At 41.2% G+C, this 20,595-nt stretch overlaps 1 protein-coding gene across 1 annotated transcript; it reads left to right on the top strand.

Moving 5' to 3' along the window:
- LOC109231806 (probable F-box protein At4g22030) lies at positions 1,584-3,162 on the top strand. Its single transcript, XM_019397441.1, has one exon. The coding sequence runs from the start codon at positions 1,708-1,710 to the stop codon at positions 3,016-3,018; it is 1,311 nt and encodes a 436-aa protein (XP_019252986.1). The 5' UTR covers positions 1,584-1,707; the 3' UTR covers positions 3,019-3,162.

The following is a 20,595-nucleotide window of genomic DNA, read 5'->3' as shown; positions in this document are numbered from 1 at the left end:
TCACACTTGACACTTATGTTTATTTGAAAAAATAATAGAAAAAAGGGGATAAGTTTTCAGATTTTTCATGTATTTAAAAATAAGGTCAAGCCTCTAAATTTATATACAATGAAAGGGTCAGATCAAGAGGTGCAATCCAAAAAGTGGCTCTTCCATTTTTCACTCACATCCTTTAGAAAATACCCAACAGAAAATTGGTGGTTTAATTAATTTACCATATTTATTTTATTGCATATTATACTTGCTGGAAACATCGGATTGTGCTTGAGCTAGTTTTCTCCTCTTGATTTAAATAGACTGAGAAGACTATAACGGAGTGTTTATTGATCAGCAACGACATTGCCGTGCATTAGTTATATTGGGTTTTTATCCTTTTAACACAAAGCAACATTTTTTCTTTAGCTAATACCAGTATATATACCACCCAGTCAGGATGCTTGTTTGGACTCTCATTAATAATCACATCTCCAAAAAGAAAAGTACGGGTAAGAGGGAAATTATAAACCATATGTAAGTTCTTATTTTCTTAAGAACAAGATATCATGCGGCAGCCACATGCTTTCTCTTTACGGCCGATATTATGTTGGGTAATAGATTACTAAACAATTAATCTAATAAAATAATAGAAATAGTGGTTGCTGAAGCTACTTACCAATCTGGCAGGAAAATATTTCAACAAAAGAAAAAGAATGATGAGGATTTACTCAGGTTGATTGTCCAAGAAATTAAATGCATTACAGGCTAGGAGATAGGGGTGTCTCACATCTGGGTTTGAACTAAGGTTGGGGCATCTATTCAACTACAGGGTTCAATTATACTTGTACATATTTTTCTTGGTAATAAAATACTTTAATTACCGAAAGAAATCTAATGAAGTTATGATCCCTATTCCTTATGGCTATTCGACGCAAATATTTTGTACATGATTTTTTTAATATATTTTTGGACTCATGTGAAATTAAATTCATTGCACCACTATGTAATACAGATAATGTGATATAAAAGTTTATTATGAAAAGGTGCACATAAAGCCAGATCATTAATGTACCCGTAGCCTAAAAAAATCAAAATGCAAAGTCAAAAAAATTGAATACTTTTTACTTCGACATCATTATTTCTTGTTTGTAAATGTGAAGTAAAATACAATTATCCTATAAGTTTTCTCGTGGCAATTCTTTTTTAAGCTTAATGCTATTCCATAATAATATGAACAATAAAAAAGAGATTGTTTATACCAAGTATTATCGTGCATGAAATACTCCTAATTTGGAAAGAAAGTTTAGTTGGTCGGATCTTGAGTACAATTACGGATGACGGTTTCCAAATTGAGACGCCATTGAAGTATTCTACGTTGAAAGTCAATATAAGGAGTATGTGTAACAAATAAACAAAGGAGGCTGAAAATTTTCAAGAGAACCAAAATAACCGAAGCCAAAATAAGAAAGAGTCATGGCCATGTACCCATTCAATTCAAACTTTGAACAACTCTAATATAATTAGCTCTTGTTTTCAGTCAAATCTTATTAATTTCAATTGTCAACTCTCCCTATAAATATGTGCCATTTCCCTTCTTCTTTACCATAATCACAACTATAAATTTTTGCTCTCTTCTTTTAACATAATCACCAGCTACTACAACACAAATCTTTATCATCTTTATTTTCCATTCTAAATCAATTAACATCCCATATATTATAGAAAAAAAATATGGCAACCGTCCAATCTTCAAGTTTCTTGAGTTCAAGGAATTCTGTTCCCTCAACATCATCTAATTGCAGCTGTAGAAGAGGATTGATAAAAGCGAGTATTAATATTCCAAGAATTAAAACAAGCAAAATTTCTCTTCCTAATCTTCAAATAGGAGGGAGATCAGCGCATGAACAGGAGCTGATTAACTATTCAACCATAGTAAAAAACCTCCTAGATGAGAAACAGCTTAGCCCAGCTACAACAAGAAGTGATGATATGAACAATGGTCCTGATCCGCTGGTTATCGCAAAGCTTTATGCGATTAAGGAGGCAGTTGCAGATAGAGTTGAGATGCATAGGAATATTGGGGAACAGAGAAGCCAGTGGAACAATATGCTTTTGACATCCATTAATGGCATAACTCTAGCTGCTGCTACTATGACTGGAATTGCAGCTAGCAGTGGTGCTACTGGTGATGCTATTTTGGGACTAAAAATGTCTTCCACTTTGTTGTATTTGACTGCTACTGGCATGTTGGTGATCATCAACAAGATCCAACCATCCCAACTTGCTGAAGAACAAAGAAACGCGACGAGGCTGTTTCAAGATCTCTATAACCAAATCGAAACAATTTTATCAATTGGTCACCCTTCAGTTATTGATGTGAAAGAAACAATGGACAAAGTATTGGCTCTTGACAAGGCCTACCCTCTCCCTCTTCTTGGGGTAATGCTTGACAAATTTCCATCTTCTGTTGAACCTGCTGTTTGGTGGCCTCAACAACGTCGTAGACAGCCTAAAAGGGTTAGTGACAGCGATAAATATAATGGCTGGAACGGGAAATTGGAAGAGGAAATGAAAGAAATAATGGGAGTATTAGGCAGAAAAGACCAAGAAGAATATATTAGTCTGGGGAAAAAGGCCTTGAAATTGAACAAGTTTTTAGCCATCTCTGGTCCTTTACTCACAGGCCTAGCAGCGATTGGCTCTGCATTTGTAGATTCTTCTCCTTCTCATGGATCTTGGGCAGCTATGTTCGGAATTGTTGGGGGCGCTTTAGCAAGCGTTGTTAACATGGTTGAGCATGGTGGACAAGTTGGAATGGTATTCGAAATGTACAGGAGTAACGCTGGTTTCTTCGAGTACATGCAACAATCAATTGAATCAAACTTGACGGAAACAGACACTGAAAGAAGAGAAAATGGTGAAGTGTTTGAAATGAAGGTGGCTCTGAAGTTAGGAAGGAGCTTATCTGATCTAAGAAATCTTGCTGCTGCTTCTTCATTGAAAGCAGAAGATTTGGACGAGTTTGGGAGCAAACTTTTTTAAAGTTTGGCTTTCACAGTATAGAGCATTGACAAACTCAAGTGTATAGTTATTTTTTTATTCAATTACTATCTGTACATCCGAGTAGGGATTCCTTAATTCTTTGTTCATATACCCTTATTGATTCTTAATATTTTGTTCATATGACCTGATTATTCATAATTATTTTTTGCTTGATGGAAGATATTTTATATATATTAATTACACATTTTTATCCAATAAAGTTGGAACTTTTTCTTGGCTTTGTAGTAAACAACCCTTTATATTCTCTTGGATGCCGCATCAAAACAGTATCCAATCAACCGCACACAAATATATAGTAACTGTTTGACTCAAAAGTTGTTACACTTTTTAAGCAAATCAATCAATATAGATGAAGGGGTAAATCTTAGTTAAAGATAATTAACTCTAGATCCGAGATGAGCAGGAGAAATAGAAAAACATGGTCAAATATAGGTGTTGACATGGATTATGGTCAGATTTAATGGCATAAGTAAAGATGCATTAAGTAACAAAAATATGAATAAAGGAAAAGATTCACCCGATCTTCAGTGAGACGGATCTTCTTTCATTTAATAAAGATCAATGGTAGACAAATACAAGAACCTTATGACCCTTTTTGGATCCGATGAAGGTATGGGATCACTGATCCTCTCAATTCTTTGGAGATGTGTGTTTACATATTTTCTAGAAAGAGGGAGAGGGAGACAGAGAGAGAGAGCCCCCTTTGGGGAAGTGCTCCCCTCCTATTTATAAGGGGGTATCCATAGAAAATCCTACAAAAAGGTACAATTAGAGGGAATATTCAGTAGAATATTCCTTTTGAGGATCCCAAAGCAGACTAGTTGTTTCATCACGACCTCGGCCTGTCCGACCTCAGCCTTGTTGATGACGGTCCGACCTTGGCCTGTCCGACCTCGGCTTTATTGATGACGGTCCGACCTCGGCTTTATTGATGACGGTCCGACCTTGGCCTGTCCGACCTCAGCCTGTCCGACCTTGGCCTTATATCTTCGCGTGCCAAATTTCTTTGGTCTAATTTTGGCCCATACAGTTAGTCCCTGCGCTTATCGAGGTCGTTTCTTGGTCGAGCTCGGTGAGCGGACTTCATTAATCGTAGTTCGAGAAATTCGGATGGGAAGGTCGAATAGTATGGGTTGCAGATGAGGATGCCGATGGAGAATATCTTGGAGATGGTGGTGAAGAGAGTGGCGATGGTGACGCCGAGTGAAAAGATAGCTGTCTTTTTTGACCATTGATCCGGGTCGTATGTAATCTGCGACTATTTGCGCAGTGACTTTGTATAAAGAAGAATTTTTCGTTGTTATTCGCCTTGTACTTTTCCATGTTTTCGCTTTTCGCGACTTTGGTGCGAGGTAGATTCCCGCATGGCGAGTCCCGTTCTTTCTTTCCCTTTATATTTCTGACGGCACTTGGCCTTAGGGACATTTCGAATTCTCTTCGGCGAAGGTCCATGGCCTTAGAGGGTATTATTTCGATTTTGTCGAAATATTGACCCGTCATAGTTCGATCGAGGTCGAACACTTCTTCTTGGCGGAGGCCCTTGGCCTTGAAGGGTGTTATTTCGAACGTATCAAATGTTAACCCGTCGTCGATTGATCGAGGTCGAACTCTTCTTTTTGGCGAAGGCCCTTGGCCTTAAAGGGTGTTATTTCGACTTATCAAAATGTTAACCCGTCGTCGTTCGATCAAGGTCGAACTCTTCTTCTTTGGCGAAGGCCCTTGGCCTTAAAGGGTGTCATTTCGACTTATCGAAATGTTAACCCGTCGTCTTTCGATCAAGGTCGAACTCTTCTTTTTGGCGACGACCCTTGGCCTTAAAGGGTGTTCCCTGGGGGAGTCCCAATTTGCTTAATTTTGCTTGCATTGGAGAATATGACGTATTTCCTGGGGGAGTCCCAGTTTGCTTAATTTTGCTTGCATTGGAGAATATGACGTATTTCCTGGGGGAGTCCCAGTTTGCTTAATTTTTCTTGTGTTGGAGAATATGACGTATTTCCTGGGGGAGTCCCAGTTTGCTTAATTTTGCTTGCGCTGGAGAATATGATGCATTTTTCGGGTGATTTCCCCTATTCCACTTGGAGAAATAGTTATTTAAAACAAAGTAAAAGCATTCGTTACCTCAGTTTGATCACGTTCCCTTCTCCGGTTATGCTTTTAGTCGCCCCTACCAGTTTGGCAAGAGAGGGTTGTTCCGCCGAATAAAGAGGAATATATGCGGAAAGACGCCCTAAATCTTAGAGCGAGAAGGCAAGCCCTCGTCAAGTACAATCCCGACATTTATCTTCATGAAGACGTCTGAATCAACAAACTTTCCGGCACCATCGCCTCCGCCGATTTCCTCGTCGGTAATGTAGGGCCTCAATTTAAAAGATAATAATAAGAAAGCTTTGGTCCTTCGCTTTTGATTTACCTTGATGCTTCTTCCCACAAAAATTAGTACATGGAAGTCATAAGCCAACATCCAAGCAAGATAGACAGTGAATGAACAAATCCTTGATTGCTAGCTTTTAAGAATGTGGTCTTTTATTTTTCTTTTTTCTAAAACCATTAGTTTAAGTGGTTTTCGTAGACCCTTCAAACGGTCTGTTTTATAGCAGTACAGTACCTCGCTTCGAATCTTGATACGTTCAGGCCCTGGCCCTGCTCAAGATCTTAACAAATATTTCTTTTCTAATTCATCTATCAAGCTTGAGTCTAATTATTTTTGGAGGCATGCATCATAAGATCGTCTTGTCATTTTCCTTAGAATAATATACTTCAGCTACCTAATAGAGTAGTGTTTTATATGTACTGGTCCCTCTGATTTATTTTTCTTATTATATTGAATGCCAAGAGAAAAATGCTCCTTTTGTATGGATTATTAAATTCTGTTTGGTCCACAAATTGTGGGGTTTTGACCTTGTGAGTGTCCAAGCAAGATAGACAGCAAACGAAAGGATGACGCTACGGCGAGTAGAAAGTGAAACTAGAATTTAATTTAGATCTAGAGGAAACTAAAATTTTAACTAGAAAATCCCCACAGACGGTGCCAAATTGTTTGACTCAAAAGTTGTTACACTTTTTAAGCAAATCAATCAATATAGATGAAGGGGTAAATCCTAGTTAAAGATAATTAACTCTAGATCCGAGATGAGTAGGAGAAATAGAAAAATATGGTCAAATATAGGTGTTGACAGCGATTATGGTCAGATTTAATGGCATAAGTAAAGATGCATTAAGTAACAAAAATATGAATAAAGGAAAAGATTCACCCGATCTTCAGTGAGACGGATCTTCTTTCATTTAATAAAGATCAATGGTAGACAAATACAAGAACCTTATGACCCTTTTTGGATCCGATGAAGGTATGTGATCACTGATCCTCTCAATTCTTTGCAGGATGGAGAGGCCTCGACCTCAACGCTTATATCGTAAATAGCAGTGATTAGACGAAGTCGAGTTCGTTGACTACTACTGCAAGATGGTTGGGACGGGGTCATTGCCGCCGTGGTCGTGTGGTCAGATTTTGACCAATACAGTTAGTCCCTCCGTTCGTCGGGGTCGTGTCTTACCGACCTCGGCGGACGAATAATGTTTGCGACGTGATCGTGGAGGGAGTCAGATTCGCATATTTTTCTTTGGTCGCGTTATAAATTTTGAAACTGCCCGGAGGCGTCTTTCTAATACTCTCATACCGTCACGACGGTTTCAAAATCGAAGCGCCGGTTGATAAACGAAACGTAGCTTTGTACAAGCAGTCATAATGGCGCATGTTCCCGAGAAGCTGAATCGTTTCGCGCCCGGCCAGGTTCTGGTGGCGACCGTTGGTTTTCATGCCCTGGAGAATCTGTGTCTTATAAATTGAAGGGGTTTGTCACTCGTTTCTCACATTTCATCGCTCATCTTCGAGAGAATTCCCAGAATATCTCCCTTTCTATTAGTTTGAACTCTTCTTTACTCCTTTGCTCGCAGCAATCTTTAGCTTTCTCACTTCTTCCTCAAAGTTCCTTCCTCCTCTTTTTGTGAGTTAAAGATGACAGGAACTTCTTCTCATGATAATCTTCCGGCTATCCCTCCGGCGGCTGAGGACCCTGCTCCGGCTGACGGAGGCGTAGACCCAATGGAGTGCGAAGATGTTCCTTCAGTAGAGGAAATTTTATCCCGCCCGGGGAGGGCAGTGGTGGATTTCAGCGCCGATGGTGGTACGGAGCAGGTAAATATTCCTCCCCTTATATGGGAGATCGGAATAGTGGATTTAAGGGAACAACGGGGTATTCCTGGTTATGTCGAGATGGTACCGGCAAAGAGAGAAGATAGGGTCCAGATCGACCGTCCCGGGTTCTGCTCGTTCTATGCTTACCCCTTCCTAGTGGGGTACACACTTCCGCTTCCAATGTTGGTGGTCGACTTCTGCCGCTATTATGAGGTGTGTCCTGTCCAACTCTCTCCTTACCTGTACAAGTTGTTCCTCATGTTTATCAAGTACGCGGAGCTAGCCGGTCGGGAGGTCACTCTGAGACACGTGCTCAGCCTATTCGCTCCTCAAAAGATTTGCGGCACTATGATCCACGCGCGTCCCCGAGGGTCGAAAGGTTTAGTGGTCAAGATGGACGACAGGACCAATCGTCGTTTTTTTGATAACTTTTTCTATGTACGGACCGAGCACCTCGTAGCGGATCCATCTAGATTTCCAGAAGTGTGGAATTTTGCCCGTAAGTCTTCGTCCTTGATTAGTAGAGTACCCACTTTGGCCTCGCTTTCTTTATATCTCATGTTGTAAATATTGATCTATTTCGATGCTTTGCAGACGAGAAGTTACCCCCGTCTCCTCTGGAGGGGATTCGAGAATGGGTCGAAGCCATTCTTCCCCATACTGTGGGAGTTCGCACATGGTCGACGTTTCATGTGAGATTCGGACGTAGGCCTCTTACAGGTGAGATAGCGCCCTTATTTTCGACCCGTTCTTTTGTTCGATCTTACCTTTGAGTATTGCTTGCCGTGGCCAGGGAGAGCTCGCAGAGTCAGAGCTCCTCAGTTAGCTTTCCGTCGGTCGGCCGCGTCCGCTCGTATCAGTGCAGTACCTGCAGCCCGTCCTTCGTCGAGGGCGGCGTCGGTAGAATCTGTGGCTTTGGCCGCTCCGACCCGGACTATATCTCCGGAGGAGGGTCGATCTGGTACTGTCCGTCCTTAGAACGACTCACCATCGACCGGGGAGGAAGAAGGGCCGTCGAAGAGACGGAGGGTAGGGAGGGTTTGAGATGGCTCCTCCGACAGTGATCAACTTGGATTCACCCCCAGCTAATCCAGAGGAAGGTGCGACGTCTACCGCTGAGGGGGAGCGGGTGGTCGGAGTCGCTCCCACCAGTCAGAGCCAAAAAATCCCGTTGCTGTAGCAACCCGATCAGGAGTTCCCGTTGCTGATGACGCAGGACATCTTGTTGTAGCGGAGAATCGGACCCCTGATGCTGCCGTCGTGACCTCGAGTGTGCTGTTATCGTCCTTGGTAGGTTGCGCCACACCACCGGCAGCGTAGAGGGGAAAGAGTGTAATGGTCGATGAATACGAGTTTGAGTCTGTCTTGGACCCTGATGATGTTCGGATGTTCGAGGAGGGCATTACTCACTCGGTGGTTCATGCGGAGGGGTCGGCCCGTTTCGTCGAGATCCCCGCTGACGTGAACCTGTTCACTCAAGGAGGTAACTTGGTACCACAATTCAGCTTGCTGTGTTCTGAGGCCGAGAACGAGTCCCTGAGGAATGTTTCGGATGTTGAAGTGATGGACGAGGTGGCTGTGATGGGCTTGCGGGTATGTTATATCTGACTTCGATTTATTTCTCCTTTGTTGCAGAATGAGCATTAGTTTGACAGCTTTTTTGTTTTGCAGACGCACATGTTGGAGGTAGAGAATATTCGCAGGGCCAATGTCCGGTCGAGGATCTTCTTGCAGATGCTGGAAAAGTACGTCGCTATCGCGATAGATGCTGTGAGTTGCATGAACGGTTAAGGAATGATCCCCGCAACCGGGCTTTGGGCGAGGAATTGGAGAGGAGGGACCAGGAGCTAGTGCAGGCGCTCCGCAGCAGGAGCGAGCTTGAAGAGCAAATCCACCTCAAGGACGAGGAGCTCGAGGTGGGCAAAGGGGTCGCTGCGGAATGTGAGCACCTGCAGGGCAAGTTACGAGCAATGCAGTTGGAATTGGAGCAGAGCCAGGCCAGAGCCGCGGAGGTGGATGCTGAATGGAGAGGGAAGCTGACTGCACTAGAAAGCAAGGTCGCCGATTTGGAGCGCATGGGGAGGGGAGCATTGGATGCTTCGACGAGGGCAGCGGCCTTAGAGGCGGCAGTTCGTGTACATGAGTCCGAGCGAGAGTCAGAGAGGGCTACTGTGGCCTTTAGGGAGGAGAGGCTCGAGGAGCGGATTAGTGCGATTGATCAGGAGGCCTTAGCCTTGTCGGATCGAGTTGCGGCCTTGGAGGAGGAGAATCGGCGGCTGAGGGCCCAGGCTGGATCATCCCGTGCTGCTGTTCCCCGACAGGCTCATGAACTCTGGGTGTACGCCGAAGCTCAACGTGACATTTTCAAGAACTTGTGGGAAGCGGGCACCGTGACTGAGGCAGCTTTCGAGGAGGCGCGCCAGAAGGCTCGTGAGGCTCGAGCCAACTGTGGGTATGATGTGGCGACACCCGAAGCTGAGGTGGATGCAAGTGGTGATGATGATAACGGCGGTGTTGGTGCCGAGTGAGAGAAAATTGTGTTTCATTGTTAGTTTTTTTTTTGTATGCCGATGGGCGTTTGTTTGTTCCTTGTTGTTTTCTTCCCCTTTTTTTGGTTGGCTGGCTCGGACCAGATGTAAGCGGCAATAGCCCGCATTTCTGACTTCATGAATAAAGAATTCTTCTTCGCTTCTTGCTTTACATTTCATTTCTCTATTGATTTACGATCTGGTCGCGGGGTGAGGGCTCGTCAGATGAGTCCCGGTTCCCCTTATGTGATGAAAGTTTCTGGTCGTGGATTTTATTACGAACTTTTCGAGAGGATAGCTCGTCTCAGTTCGAGCGAGGTCGAACCTGTCGCTCCTTGATGGCGAAGACACTTAGCCTGAGTCCCAGTTTGAGCGAGGTCGAACTGTCAAACTTTGATGGCGAAGGCATTTAGCCTGAGTCCCAGTTCGAGCGAGGTCGAACTGTCAAACTTTGATGGTAAAGGCACTTAGCCTGAGTCCCAGTTCGAGCAAGGTCGAACTATCAAACTTTGATGGCGAAGGCACTTAGCCTGAGTCCCAGTTCGAGCGAGGTCGAACTGTCAAACTTTGATGGCGAAGGCACTTAGCCTGAGTCCCAGTTCGAGCGAGGTCGAACTGTCAAACTTTGATGGCGAAGGCACTTAGCCTGAGTTCCACTTCGAGCGAGGTCGAACTGTCAAACTTTGATGGCGAAGGCACTTAGCCTGTCCCAGTTCGAGCGAGATCGAACTGTCAAACTTTGATGGCGAAGGCACTTAGCCTGTCCCAGTTCGAGCGAGATCGAACTGTCAAACTTTGATGGCGAAGGCACTTAGCCTGAGTCCCAGTTTGAGCGAGGTCGAACTGTCAAACTTTGATGGCGAAGGCACTTAGCTTGGTTCTGTTGCTTACATCGATGGTTCAACGCCACGGGCGTTAAGCGTCGGCTTCGTTTTGGCCTGTGGTTGTATGTTGTACCCGTGTTATGATTGTTCGCCTGACCGTGGCATTCAGGTTGCTTCGAGGCGATTTTCGATTCCTCGTTTGAAACACCTCTGCGCCGGTTTCTGGACTGACACAGTATGGTAGATGAGGGGGGATGCTCCATTCTTCTGCCTGGTGATCAGGAGGAGAAGGGGGGACGCTTTGCATCACTTCTTTCCTCGCTCGGGCTGTTCGAGGTCGACAGGGCGGAAGATTTCTAGCTCCCGTTGGTGCATTCGATTCCTCTTTTTTTTTTGTTTGATGCGCCTCCATTGACTCTGGTTTGAGTTGAATTTTCTTCTTGGTGTTTCTTTTTCTTCGATCCAGGAAGAACTAAGTATTTTCACTAGGAAATCCCCACAGACGGCACCAAATTGTTTGACTCAAAAGTTGTTACACTTTTTAAGCAAATCAATCAATATAGATGAAGGGGCAAATCCTAGTTAAAGATAATTAACTCTAGATCCGAGATGAGTAGGAGAAATAGAAAAACATGGTCAAATATAGGTGTTGACAACGATTATGATCAGATTTAATGGCATAAGTAAAGATGCATTAAGTAACAAAAATATGAATAAAGGAAAAGATTCACCCGATCTTCAGTGAGACGGATCTTCTTTCATTTAATAAAGATCAATGGTAGACAAATACAAGAACCTTATGACTCTTTTTGGATCCGATGAAGGTATGGGATCACTGATCCTCTCAATTCTTTGGAGAGGTGTGTTTACATATTTTCTAGAAAGAGGGAGAGGGAGACAAAGAGAGAGCCCCCCCCCCCCCCCTTGGGGAAGTCCTCCCCTCCTATTTACAAGGGAGGTATCCATAGAAAATCCTACAAAAAGGTACAATTAGAGGGAATATTCAGTAGAATATTCCTTTTGAGGATCCCAAAGCAGACTAGTTGTTTCATCACGACCTCGGCCTGTCCGACCTTGGCCTGTCCGACCTTAGCCTTGTTGATGACGGTCCGACCTTGGCCTGTCCGACCTCGACTTTATTGATGACGGTCCGACCTCGGCTTTATTGATGAGGTCTGACCTTGGCCTGTCCGACCCCAGCCTGTCCGACCTTGGCCTTATGTCTTCGCATGCCGAATTTCTTTGGTCTAATTTTGACCTATATAGTAACGATCATGCTTCTAATGCAGGAATATATGAATGAAGTTCCAATATAAATATTACTCACTTGTTAACTTCTTATATTTTGTATAATACCAATCTAAGGCTGGCATGTGGGTCGGTTAGGCCCGGGCCCGGGCCGGGCCCACAAGCTCATATGGGTAGTGGGCCTAAACGGGCCTAACCTTTTAAGCCCGGGACCAGGGGAGGTGCAGGCCCAAGTGGGCCAGGTTCCTTGAATAAGCCCGTTAGGACCGGGACCAGGTGCTAAGTGGGCCGGTTCAACCGGTCCTAACCGGGCCCAACGGCAATTTTTTTTTGGAATTTTTACCTCCTATAGAAAAGGTTGATACCTTATTTATTTTAAATAAATATCCTTAAAAAAAATTAAATTCTGTAGATACCTTTTGATTTTTATAGCCAATTATCTATTTATGGTTACCTCCTACTCTTAAGCCATAAAATACTCTTTGTATTATTTTTCTCTCTCATTCTTTCAGATTTTTCTCCACCCCCTCTCTCTCTCTCAACGCCATATTTCTCCATGGTTATCTCTCAACGCCATATTTCTGCTCCACACAATAGTGATCTCTCGAATCAATTTCTTAGTTCTCAAATTGTGCAACCCATCAATTTCTTGCTCAGCCCTATTAATAGCAACCCATCATTCTGAATCAATTTCTTAGTTCTCAAATTGTGCAATAAGAATTTGGGTCATGTTTTATTTGTAACACCGGTAACCAAATAATATTTTTCTTGATTTCGTGGTTAATAGCAACCCATCCTCACACTCTCCACAATCTCCATTGGGTCGTGTTTTTACTATCGGCTTCCAGTGAACGGCGGATGCGCCGAAAATTAGGGTTTGTTCTTCAACAAAGTCGACGGAGTTTGGGGCTGAGCAACTTGATTTTCTGTTAATATATTTCAATATATTTTCATGTATTTCATTGTATTCATTGTCTTTTTTTTTCATTGTAATTCAATGTATCTCGTTGTATTCCATATATTTCATTGTATTCACTATCTTTATTTCATTGTATTTCAATGTATCCCGCCGTATTATATGTATTTCATTATATTCACTGTCTCGCTATATGCCATAAATGTATTCGTATGTTTTTTTTAATTAATATAATTTATGTATTCAGATGTATTATATAATTTCTCTGAAGATTGCTATATTTTTGGGGTATTTTTCGGTTGAGAATTTTTTTTATAACTGAAAATATAAAATTTTGTGTGTTATAATTGAGTTTGTTGAGTTATATTAGGAGTCTATTATGTTAATTGATTCACTTTCCATTTTAAAAACAGTGTAATCCCCTGTTTCACGCTGTGAATACAGTCGAATACAATTGGATACAATAATCTGTCCAGCTGTAATCCCATGATTCACTCCATGAATACAGTCGAATACACTCGAATACAACAACTGATTAGCTAGACTTCCCTGATTCACGCCTTTTTTGCTACTGTATTCATGAATACAATAGCTTAAATATATCAAATACATCTTATAACCACACAAAAGGTATCTATAATCCATAATATAGCAAATGGTATCTATAGATGGCTAATTACTACCAAAAGATGGTGCTTTATGAAAATTTTCCAAATTTTTTTAGCCGTTGCACCATTTAAAAAATGGCCATTGGCCTGCAAATATAGCTGTTTGGGCTTTCTAAAATAGCCATTTAACCCCCCAACTTTGCTTTAATCCCAAACTTTTTAATTACACTTGTTCCCTATTTTCAACTATAAATACCCCCCCCCCATTCTTTTATTTTTCTCACAAAATCATCAATCTCTCTCATTTCTCAAACTCAAATTGAAGTATTCAAGTCTTCAAGTCTTCACTCATCTCTCATTTCTCAAACTCAAATTCTTAATTCAAGTTAAATCATGCCCGGTGATTCTAGAGTGCACCCATTTGTTTTGGAACACTTTAATGTGGTAGAAGAAAATGAAGAAGTTTACATAATAAAGTGCAAGAACTGTGGTCGAGTCTACACTCATCGTCCTAAGTTGGAGGGCACAGGCTGTTTAAGGAGGCATATAAAGAGTTGTCTTGCGCGTTCTCCAGATATTCGTATTTAAGATTTTAAGTTGATTTCAGACAATTTGTGTTATTTTAAAATTATTAGACGTATTATGCTTAATATTTTAGTTTGTTAGATTAATTTGAAGTATTATGTTGAAGGCTTTGATGTGTGTGTGTGTGTGTGTGTGTGTGTGTATATATATTTATAAAATTTTACAAAAAATTGCCTTAGATTAAAAAATTTAAAAAAAAATAAGCCAGGCCCACATGGGCACCCACTTAGCCCGGGACCATTAGTTCGTGGTCCCGGTCCTGTTAGCACCAAAAGCCCACGAAGCCCGGGCCCACATAGGACCGGCCCACGATGCCCGTTTAGGCCCGGCCCGTTTACTAGCCTTATACCAATCTGTTCCGCGCGATATCAACTCAAATATACTCTCACTACAACCTTTTAGGCATGTAACCACCTTAGAAAAGTGTGGTCAAAACTGTCAAAAAGTGTAGCTTTTGATAAAGGCCACGCTTTTTAGGGATGGCCTAAACATAAAAGAACCATGCACCTTCACATGTTTCTGGCATGTTTTTCTTCTTTTCTTTTTCAACAACAATTTTGTATCATGTATACATCCTCCGCAACGCTGCCGCATAATGATCGAAAGTAAGCTTCATTAACATTTAGCTATAATTTCTTGAATATCACTCAAGATCTAATTGAAAATATGACCCTCCTCCCCTCTTTCAATGTCTCATCTTTTCCGAATAATTCAAAGGACTTAAATTATATACGCTGACAGGCATGGAAAAGATCGTTTTTACATCATCATTATTGAAATTTAACATGTAACGGTAGGTTAGTTAATATGTTTATTAAGTTACCAATTATTATTTATAAAGAGATTTATTTGTAAATACCTAATAAGGACAGAGATCTAATTGTGTAAATACTTTTTACCATTTCAGTGCGTAGAACTTAAGGGATCATAACGGAACTGATTAGTGGAGGAGTGTCGGTTCGATCTAAAGTTGAAAACCGTTAAAACTAGAGGATGACGGCGGAGGAGGATGGTGGCGGGTGAGGAAGCAATAGGAGAACAGAGGGAGTACTTCAGCTTCTGCTTGAAAGATGGAGGTGATATGGGTATGGAGAAATGAGTTGAGATTTGAGAGTGATGAGACGGGAGTAGAAATTGATGAGCTTACACTATATATATATGCGTAGAGAAATGGAAAACCTAGTTTTTACTTGACTATAGATCGCATAAAGAAAAAGGCAACCTGCTTTAAAATATTCTTTCTGCCTTTTTTTAAAATTTAAATTTATGAAATTGCACAATCTTTTCTAACTCAGGTGACTTGAATTACCCTTTGTAGAAAGTAAACAATCCGATTTGTCATGTACTTCTATTAATAATTGGAGTAAGATCAAACTTTCTATTTAGTTTTATGGGAAAAGGCTCAATTCTACCCTTGTGGTAATCGAAATGGCTATTGGTAGCTTCCGTTTGCAAACAAGCTCATCAGTCCTCTTGCCGTTAATCAAGTGGCCTATTACTGCCCTTTAGCACTAACAAGTCTTTAAAAGGCTATTTTTTTTCTTGAAAATTTTACAGCTTGACAGGTGTCACATTAAACCACCCCCCTTTAGTATTTCTTACCAGCTCCCACCCACTTATTTACCCACCCTCCTCAACCCTTTTAACAGTTCCACCAACACGCATTACACATTGTTTCAACCAACAAGAAACCTTCCAAAACAGATACTAACTAATTACTAATCGTTTCTAACTTCAAACTTTACTTCAACGATTATGCAACAACGAGTCCAACCAAGCAACCACATAAGACATAGAATTCATTGTTGCGCTACTGTTTTCCTCAAGAATGTTATAGTTCTAGCATCAATAGCAGCAACAAATTCAAAATCAGCCAATTTTTTCTTCAATATATTTCTCTCAACTACTTTTTGACTCAATTTGGCTATAGTTTGAGCCACAACAGCAGCAGGAACATCATAGTCATCCATCATATTCGTCAAATGATTTCTTTCAACTACAACAACATCCAGTTTATTTTTAAGTCTGCTAATCAAATTTACAATTCTCGGAGGTAATTCATCACCTTAACATTCAAAATAACCATATGATTTCTCCTATCAAAAACAAAAAATACAAAAAATTAACATAAACAGTCTATGACGAGAGAAACAAGCTGCCAGAAAAATTATCAAAGAAACTAACTCACATCAGATTTTGAGCACTTAAAAAAAGCCTACCGGCCAGGAGTATAAGCTATAAAATAGAAGGCAACAAGACAGCAGTAACACCTCCTTTTCGACCCAACAGAAGCACTAGCACAATCAGACATAAATCTCACTTGGAATTGAAGAAGCGAAATTTCAAAACAACCCTATAGAAGAAGATTGATTACCAATTTTAAAACCCTAGAAGAGAAATTTGGGCGAAATCAACTATTTTGATTAGGTTAAAAATGATTCTTAAAAGGGCTAAGAGGGTATAGTAGGTAAATAAGTGGGTGGGGGGCTGGTAACGAAATATTAAAAGGGAGGGGGGTGGTTTAATGTGACACGTGTCAAGCAGTGAGATTTTCAGGAAAAAATATTAGCTTGTAAAAGACACGTTAGTGCTGAAGGGTAGTAATAGGCCACTTAATTAATGGCAAAGGGACTGATGAGCTAGTTTGCAAACGAAGGTTACCAATGAGCCATTTCGATTACCACAAGGTAGTATTCAGCCTTTTCTCTAGTTTTATTAAAGGTAAATTGCCCTTAGTCAAATTCTTTAGGGAAAAATGTTTTGCTGGCTCAGAAAATTATTCATGAAATAAGAAAACCTACTAAGGGAGGCAATGTCATAGTCAAACTGGATATGAACAAAGCTTATGACAGGCTATCTTAGCATTTTTTGGGCTTTGTCATGAGAAAAATGGGCTTTGATGAGAAATGGATCCACATCATTTGGATTCTCCTACCTTATAACTGGTATTCTATTATCCTTAACAGTAGAAGACATGAATTCTTCAAATCCTAGAGAGGATTCAAACAAGGGTATATCACCTTCTTTATTCATAATTGTTGCTGAAGTTCTTTCTAGAATGTTAAATAATCTCTATGATAATCCAAGTTTCATTGGCTTCCGCATGCAGTCAAATGGCCCAAGGATCAATCATCTATCTTATGCTGACGATGTTATTATTTTTTGCTAAGGGAAAACAACGACACTACAACCGACTCAAGAGACTCTGACGAGATGTGAGAAGAATTCTGGTCAACTCATAAATAAAGGAAAAAGTTGTTTCTTAAAGGACAAGAATATCTTGCAAAGAAGAAAGAACATAGTAGCAAGGATACTGGAGTTCTAGGAGAAGGAATTCTCAATCACTTATTTGGGATGCCCATTGTTCTACGGCATGGAACAATCTACGAGAAAAGAATGGTACTTCTTTGATAAACAAGATGAAGTGGCATAAGAAGATCCCCTTTAAAGTATCCTTTTTCTTATGGAGATTACTCAAGCATATAATATTTATAGATGCCAATATGGGTAGATTTGGAGATCAACTTCCCTCAAAGTGTTCTTGTTGTATCAATTCAAGTCAGGAGGATGAGGAAAATTTATTTATTCACGGCAGAAAAGCACAAGATGTCTGGAAGTTCTTTAATCGGACGTTAGGAATTAGGAGGGTGTTGAGGAACATCAAACATATGGTCATCACATGGTGGTTGGAAAAATATACAAAATCCTCTTTATAAAATGATTCTCTGATGTTACTAAACGTCAATGCCACACAAGAGGGGGGGGGGGGGGGTGATTTGTGTGGTACCCAATTTTTGCTTAAACTGCTTCTGGAAGGACCTGGTTCTTCTAGGTGTACTAACGACTGCTGTTTGCGGAATTAAAAGTACATAAAATAAAGAACACAGAGATTTTTACGTGGAAACACCTGGCTCAAAAGGTGAAAAAACCACAACCTACTACTCAGTAGGATTTTCCCAAACTTCCACTAAAATCACTGAGCCAAAACTGTATTTACAAAACTCTTTGTAAACCTAAGGATTAACTCTAATCCCGTTGTGGCAACCAGCTTCTAACTGCTGCGACAACTTCAAGTTAACTCTAACTTGAATACTCAAAGTACCTAATACAATTGCTTCTATGAAAGCTGAAAGGTACAATATTAAAACACCTACTACAATTGAACTAGAAATAAAGAAAGACACATAAAACTCTTTATGGTGCTGGTTCTTCAATCTCGTTCATGTAGCTTCTGGTTTGCACACTTGAATCACACACAAACTGCTTGCAAAAAGCCTTGCTATTTTGCTCCCAATTCACGTTTAACTTCTGCGTTTTTGTGCAACAACTTAATGTGAGAACATCCTGCAATTTATAGAGTTAGTAGATGAAGAAATAACTAGAGTTCTGATGCAACTCTTCCTTGGTGGAAGAGTTCTAGTTGATTTCAACTTCTAACTCCTTCCCTATCTTGAATAGTGTTCTCTTTGATTAAGGAGTCCTTCTCCTTATCAATTATGCAACCTTTTCGATCATGAGATATTAAATACACCAAGTTAAGCTTATCTCCATCACGTGTAACCCACATGCTCAAATCTGCCCGTTTTTGTGCACCTGAGGGATGGACCACTGGATGGACCTGGTTCATCATGAGTTCCTTTGTCAGTCTTCAAAACTAACCTTTACTTGGGCCAACATTCTCCAGATCCTTCCAGGTGTTATTGTTTGGAAAATTTGGAAAGCAAAGTCTACTAGTAGATATGAAGGGGGAGAATGTCTTCAAACAGAATCATCTTGAGCATCTCTCAACAGATCAACATAATCACTCATAAGCAATTCCCTAGAATTCCTCCCTTTATGAGATAGATCATTTCTTTGAGCTTGTTGACAAGGCTGGATTCGTGTTCAACTCTATTGCTATAAAATGGGATCCTCCCTCTAACGGTTGGATAAAGTTGAACAGTGATGGCTGCTCTAAAGGTAATTCAGGTCGTAGTAGTGGTGGTGGCATTGTCAAGAATGAAAAAGGGGAGATGATTATTGCCTATACATTGCCCCTGAGTATAGTGACTAACAACACTGCAGAAACTCTTGCATTAAAAGCTGGAATTGAATGGTGCATTGATCAAAATGTATAGAAACTTGAAATAGAAAGTGATTCTCTGATGCTGGTCTGGTGGTTAGCAAACACAGCTAGTATACCCTGAGTTTACAAAATGAGGTGTAAGGCATAAGAAGTAAGATACAACTATTCTATTTAAGGAGACAAAGGTGAAGCAGTACTACAGGGAAGGCAACAAAGTGGCGGACATTTTATCTAATTATGGTCTGAATTGTAGTGCCATAACCTAGTATACAACCTTTCTGCACCTCCCAAGAGAGGCCAGATGGGAGGTTAATATGGATAAGCTCCAATTCCCTTCATTCATGTCACGACCCGGATTTTCCACCGTCGGAATCGAGATGACGTCTAACTTTTCAGAATGCTAGGCAAGCCAACAGATAGAGGTTTAATACGCTAACCACTAACCAATCAGTAAATAACAGCAAATAAACCAAAACAAATTTAAGGAGTGCGAAATTTTATAACAATCCAAGTACTTATACACGACTACCCAAAATCTGGTCTCACAATCCACGAACTTCTAAGAGTCGCTACAAATATTGGTTGAAAGAAAATACAACAATTTTCGAATTTAAAAGAAAACAGAAAACTAGGATAACTGGAAGGGGACTCCAGGGTCTACGAATGACGACAGATCTACCTTGGGTCTCCTGTTGGACTGAAGGCAGCAGCTCAAATCTGGTCAACACGGTCTGGTACCAAAATCTGCACAAAAAGTGCCGAGTGCAGTATCAGTACAACCGACTCCATGTACTGGTAAGTGCCGAGCCTAACCTAGGCGAAGTAGTGACGAGGATAGAACAGGACACATTCATAAACCTGTGCAGTTAAACAATATGCTAACAGAAATAACGATTAACATAAGATAAGCAAATATTAATGGGAGGGGAAGCATGATAAGGGGTATCAAAATAAAGAATCACAACAGTAGAGGAATTTAAACAGCCAATAATGACCACACACGAATGATAGACACGATCTACAACAATAGAATCCCCCACCAGTGGACACATAAACAGGAGCACGCAAAGAATCACGAGGCACAACCAAATATGAAGCAAAATAGGATAATACATACGAATAAGTAGATCCCGAATTAAACACTACCGAGGCATCCCTACTGCAAACCGAAATCGTACCTCTGATAACCACGTTAGATGACTCAGCCTCAGGCCTGACTGGAAAAGCATAGCATAGGGGTAGGGCCCCACCACTCTAAACTGCATCTCGAGGACGGGCCCTGTCTGGCTGGCCTCCACCTCTAGCGGCCTGACCTCCACCTCTAATACCTCGACCTCCACCTCTAGCTTTTTGATCCCTACCTCTGGTTGGCTGAGCGGGTGGTGGAACACCTGGTGCCGGAACCATGGCACGAGAACTCTGATGCTGAGAACTGCTCGATGCTCGAGGGCAATACCTAGCAATGTGCCTCGGATCGCCACAAGTATAGAAGGATCTCGGGTGCTGTGGCTGATGACCCTGGCGGCTTGAGTAACCACCCTGAAAACTCCGGAGCGGAGGTGTACTGATAGGAGCTGGTGGAGCACTGTA

This window comes from Nicotiana attenuata, chromosome 8 (assembly GCF_001879085.1).
Source record: "Nicotiana attenuata strain UT chromosome 8, NIATTr2, whole genome shotgun sequence".
Lineage (NCBI taxonomy): Eukaryota > Viridiplantae > Streptophyta > Magnoliopsida > Solanales > Solanaceae > Nicotiana > Nicotiana attenuata.
The sequence above is the reverse complement of the archived record's forward strand: the minus strand, read 5'-3'. Positions and strand labels throughout refer to the sequence as shown.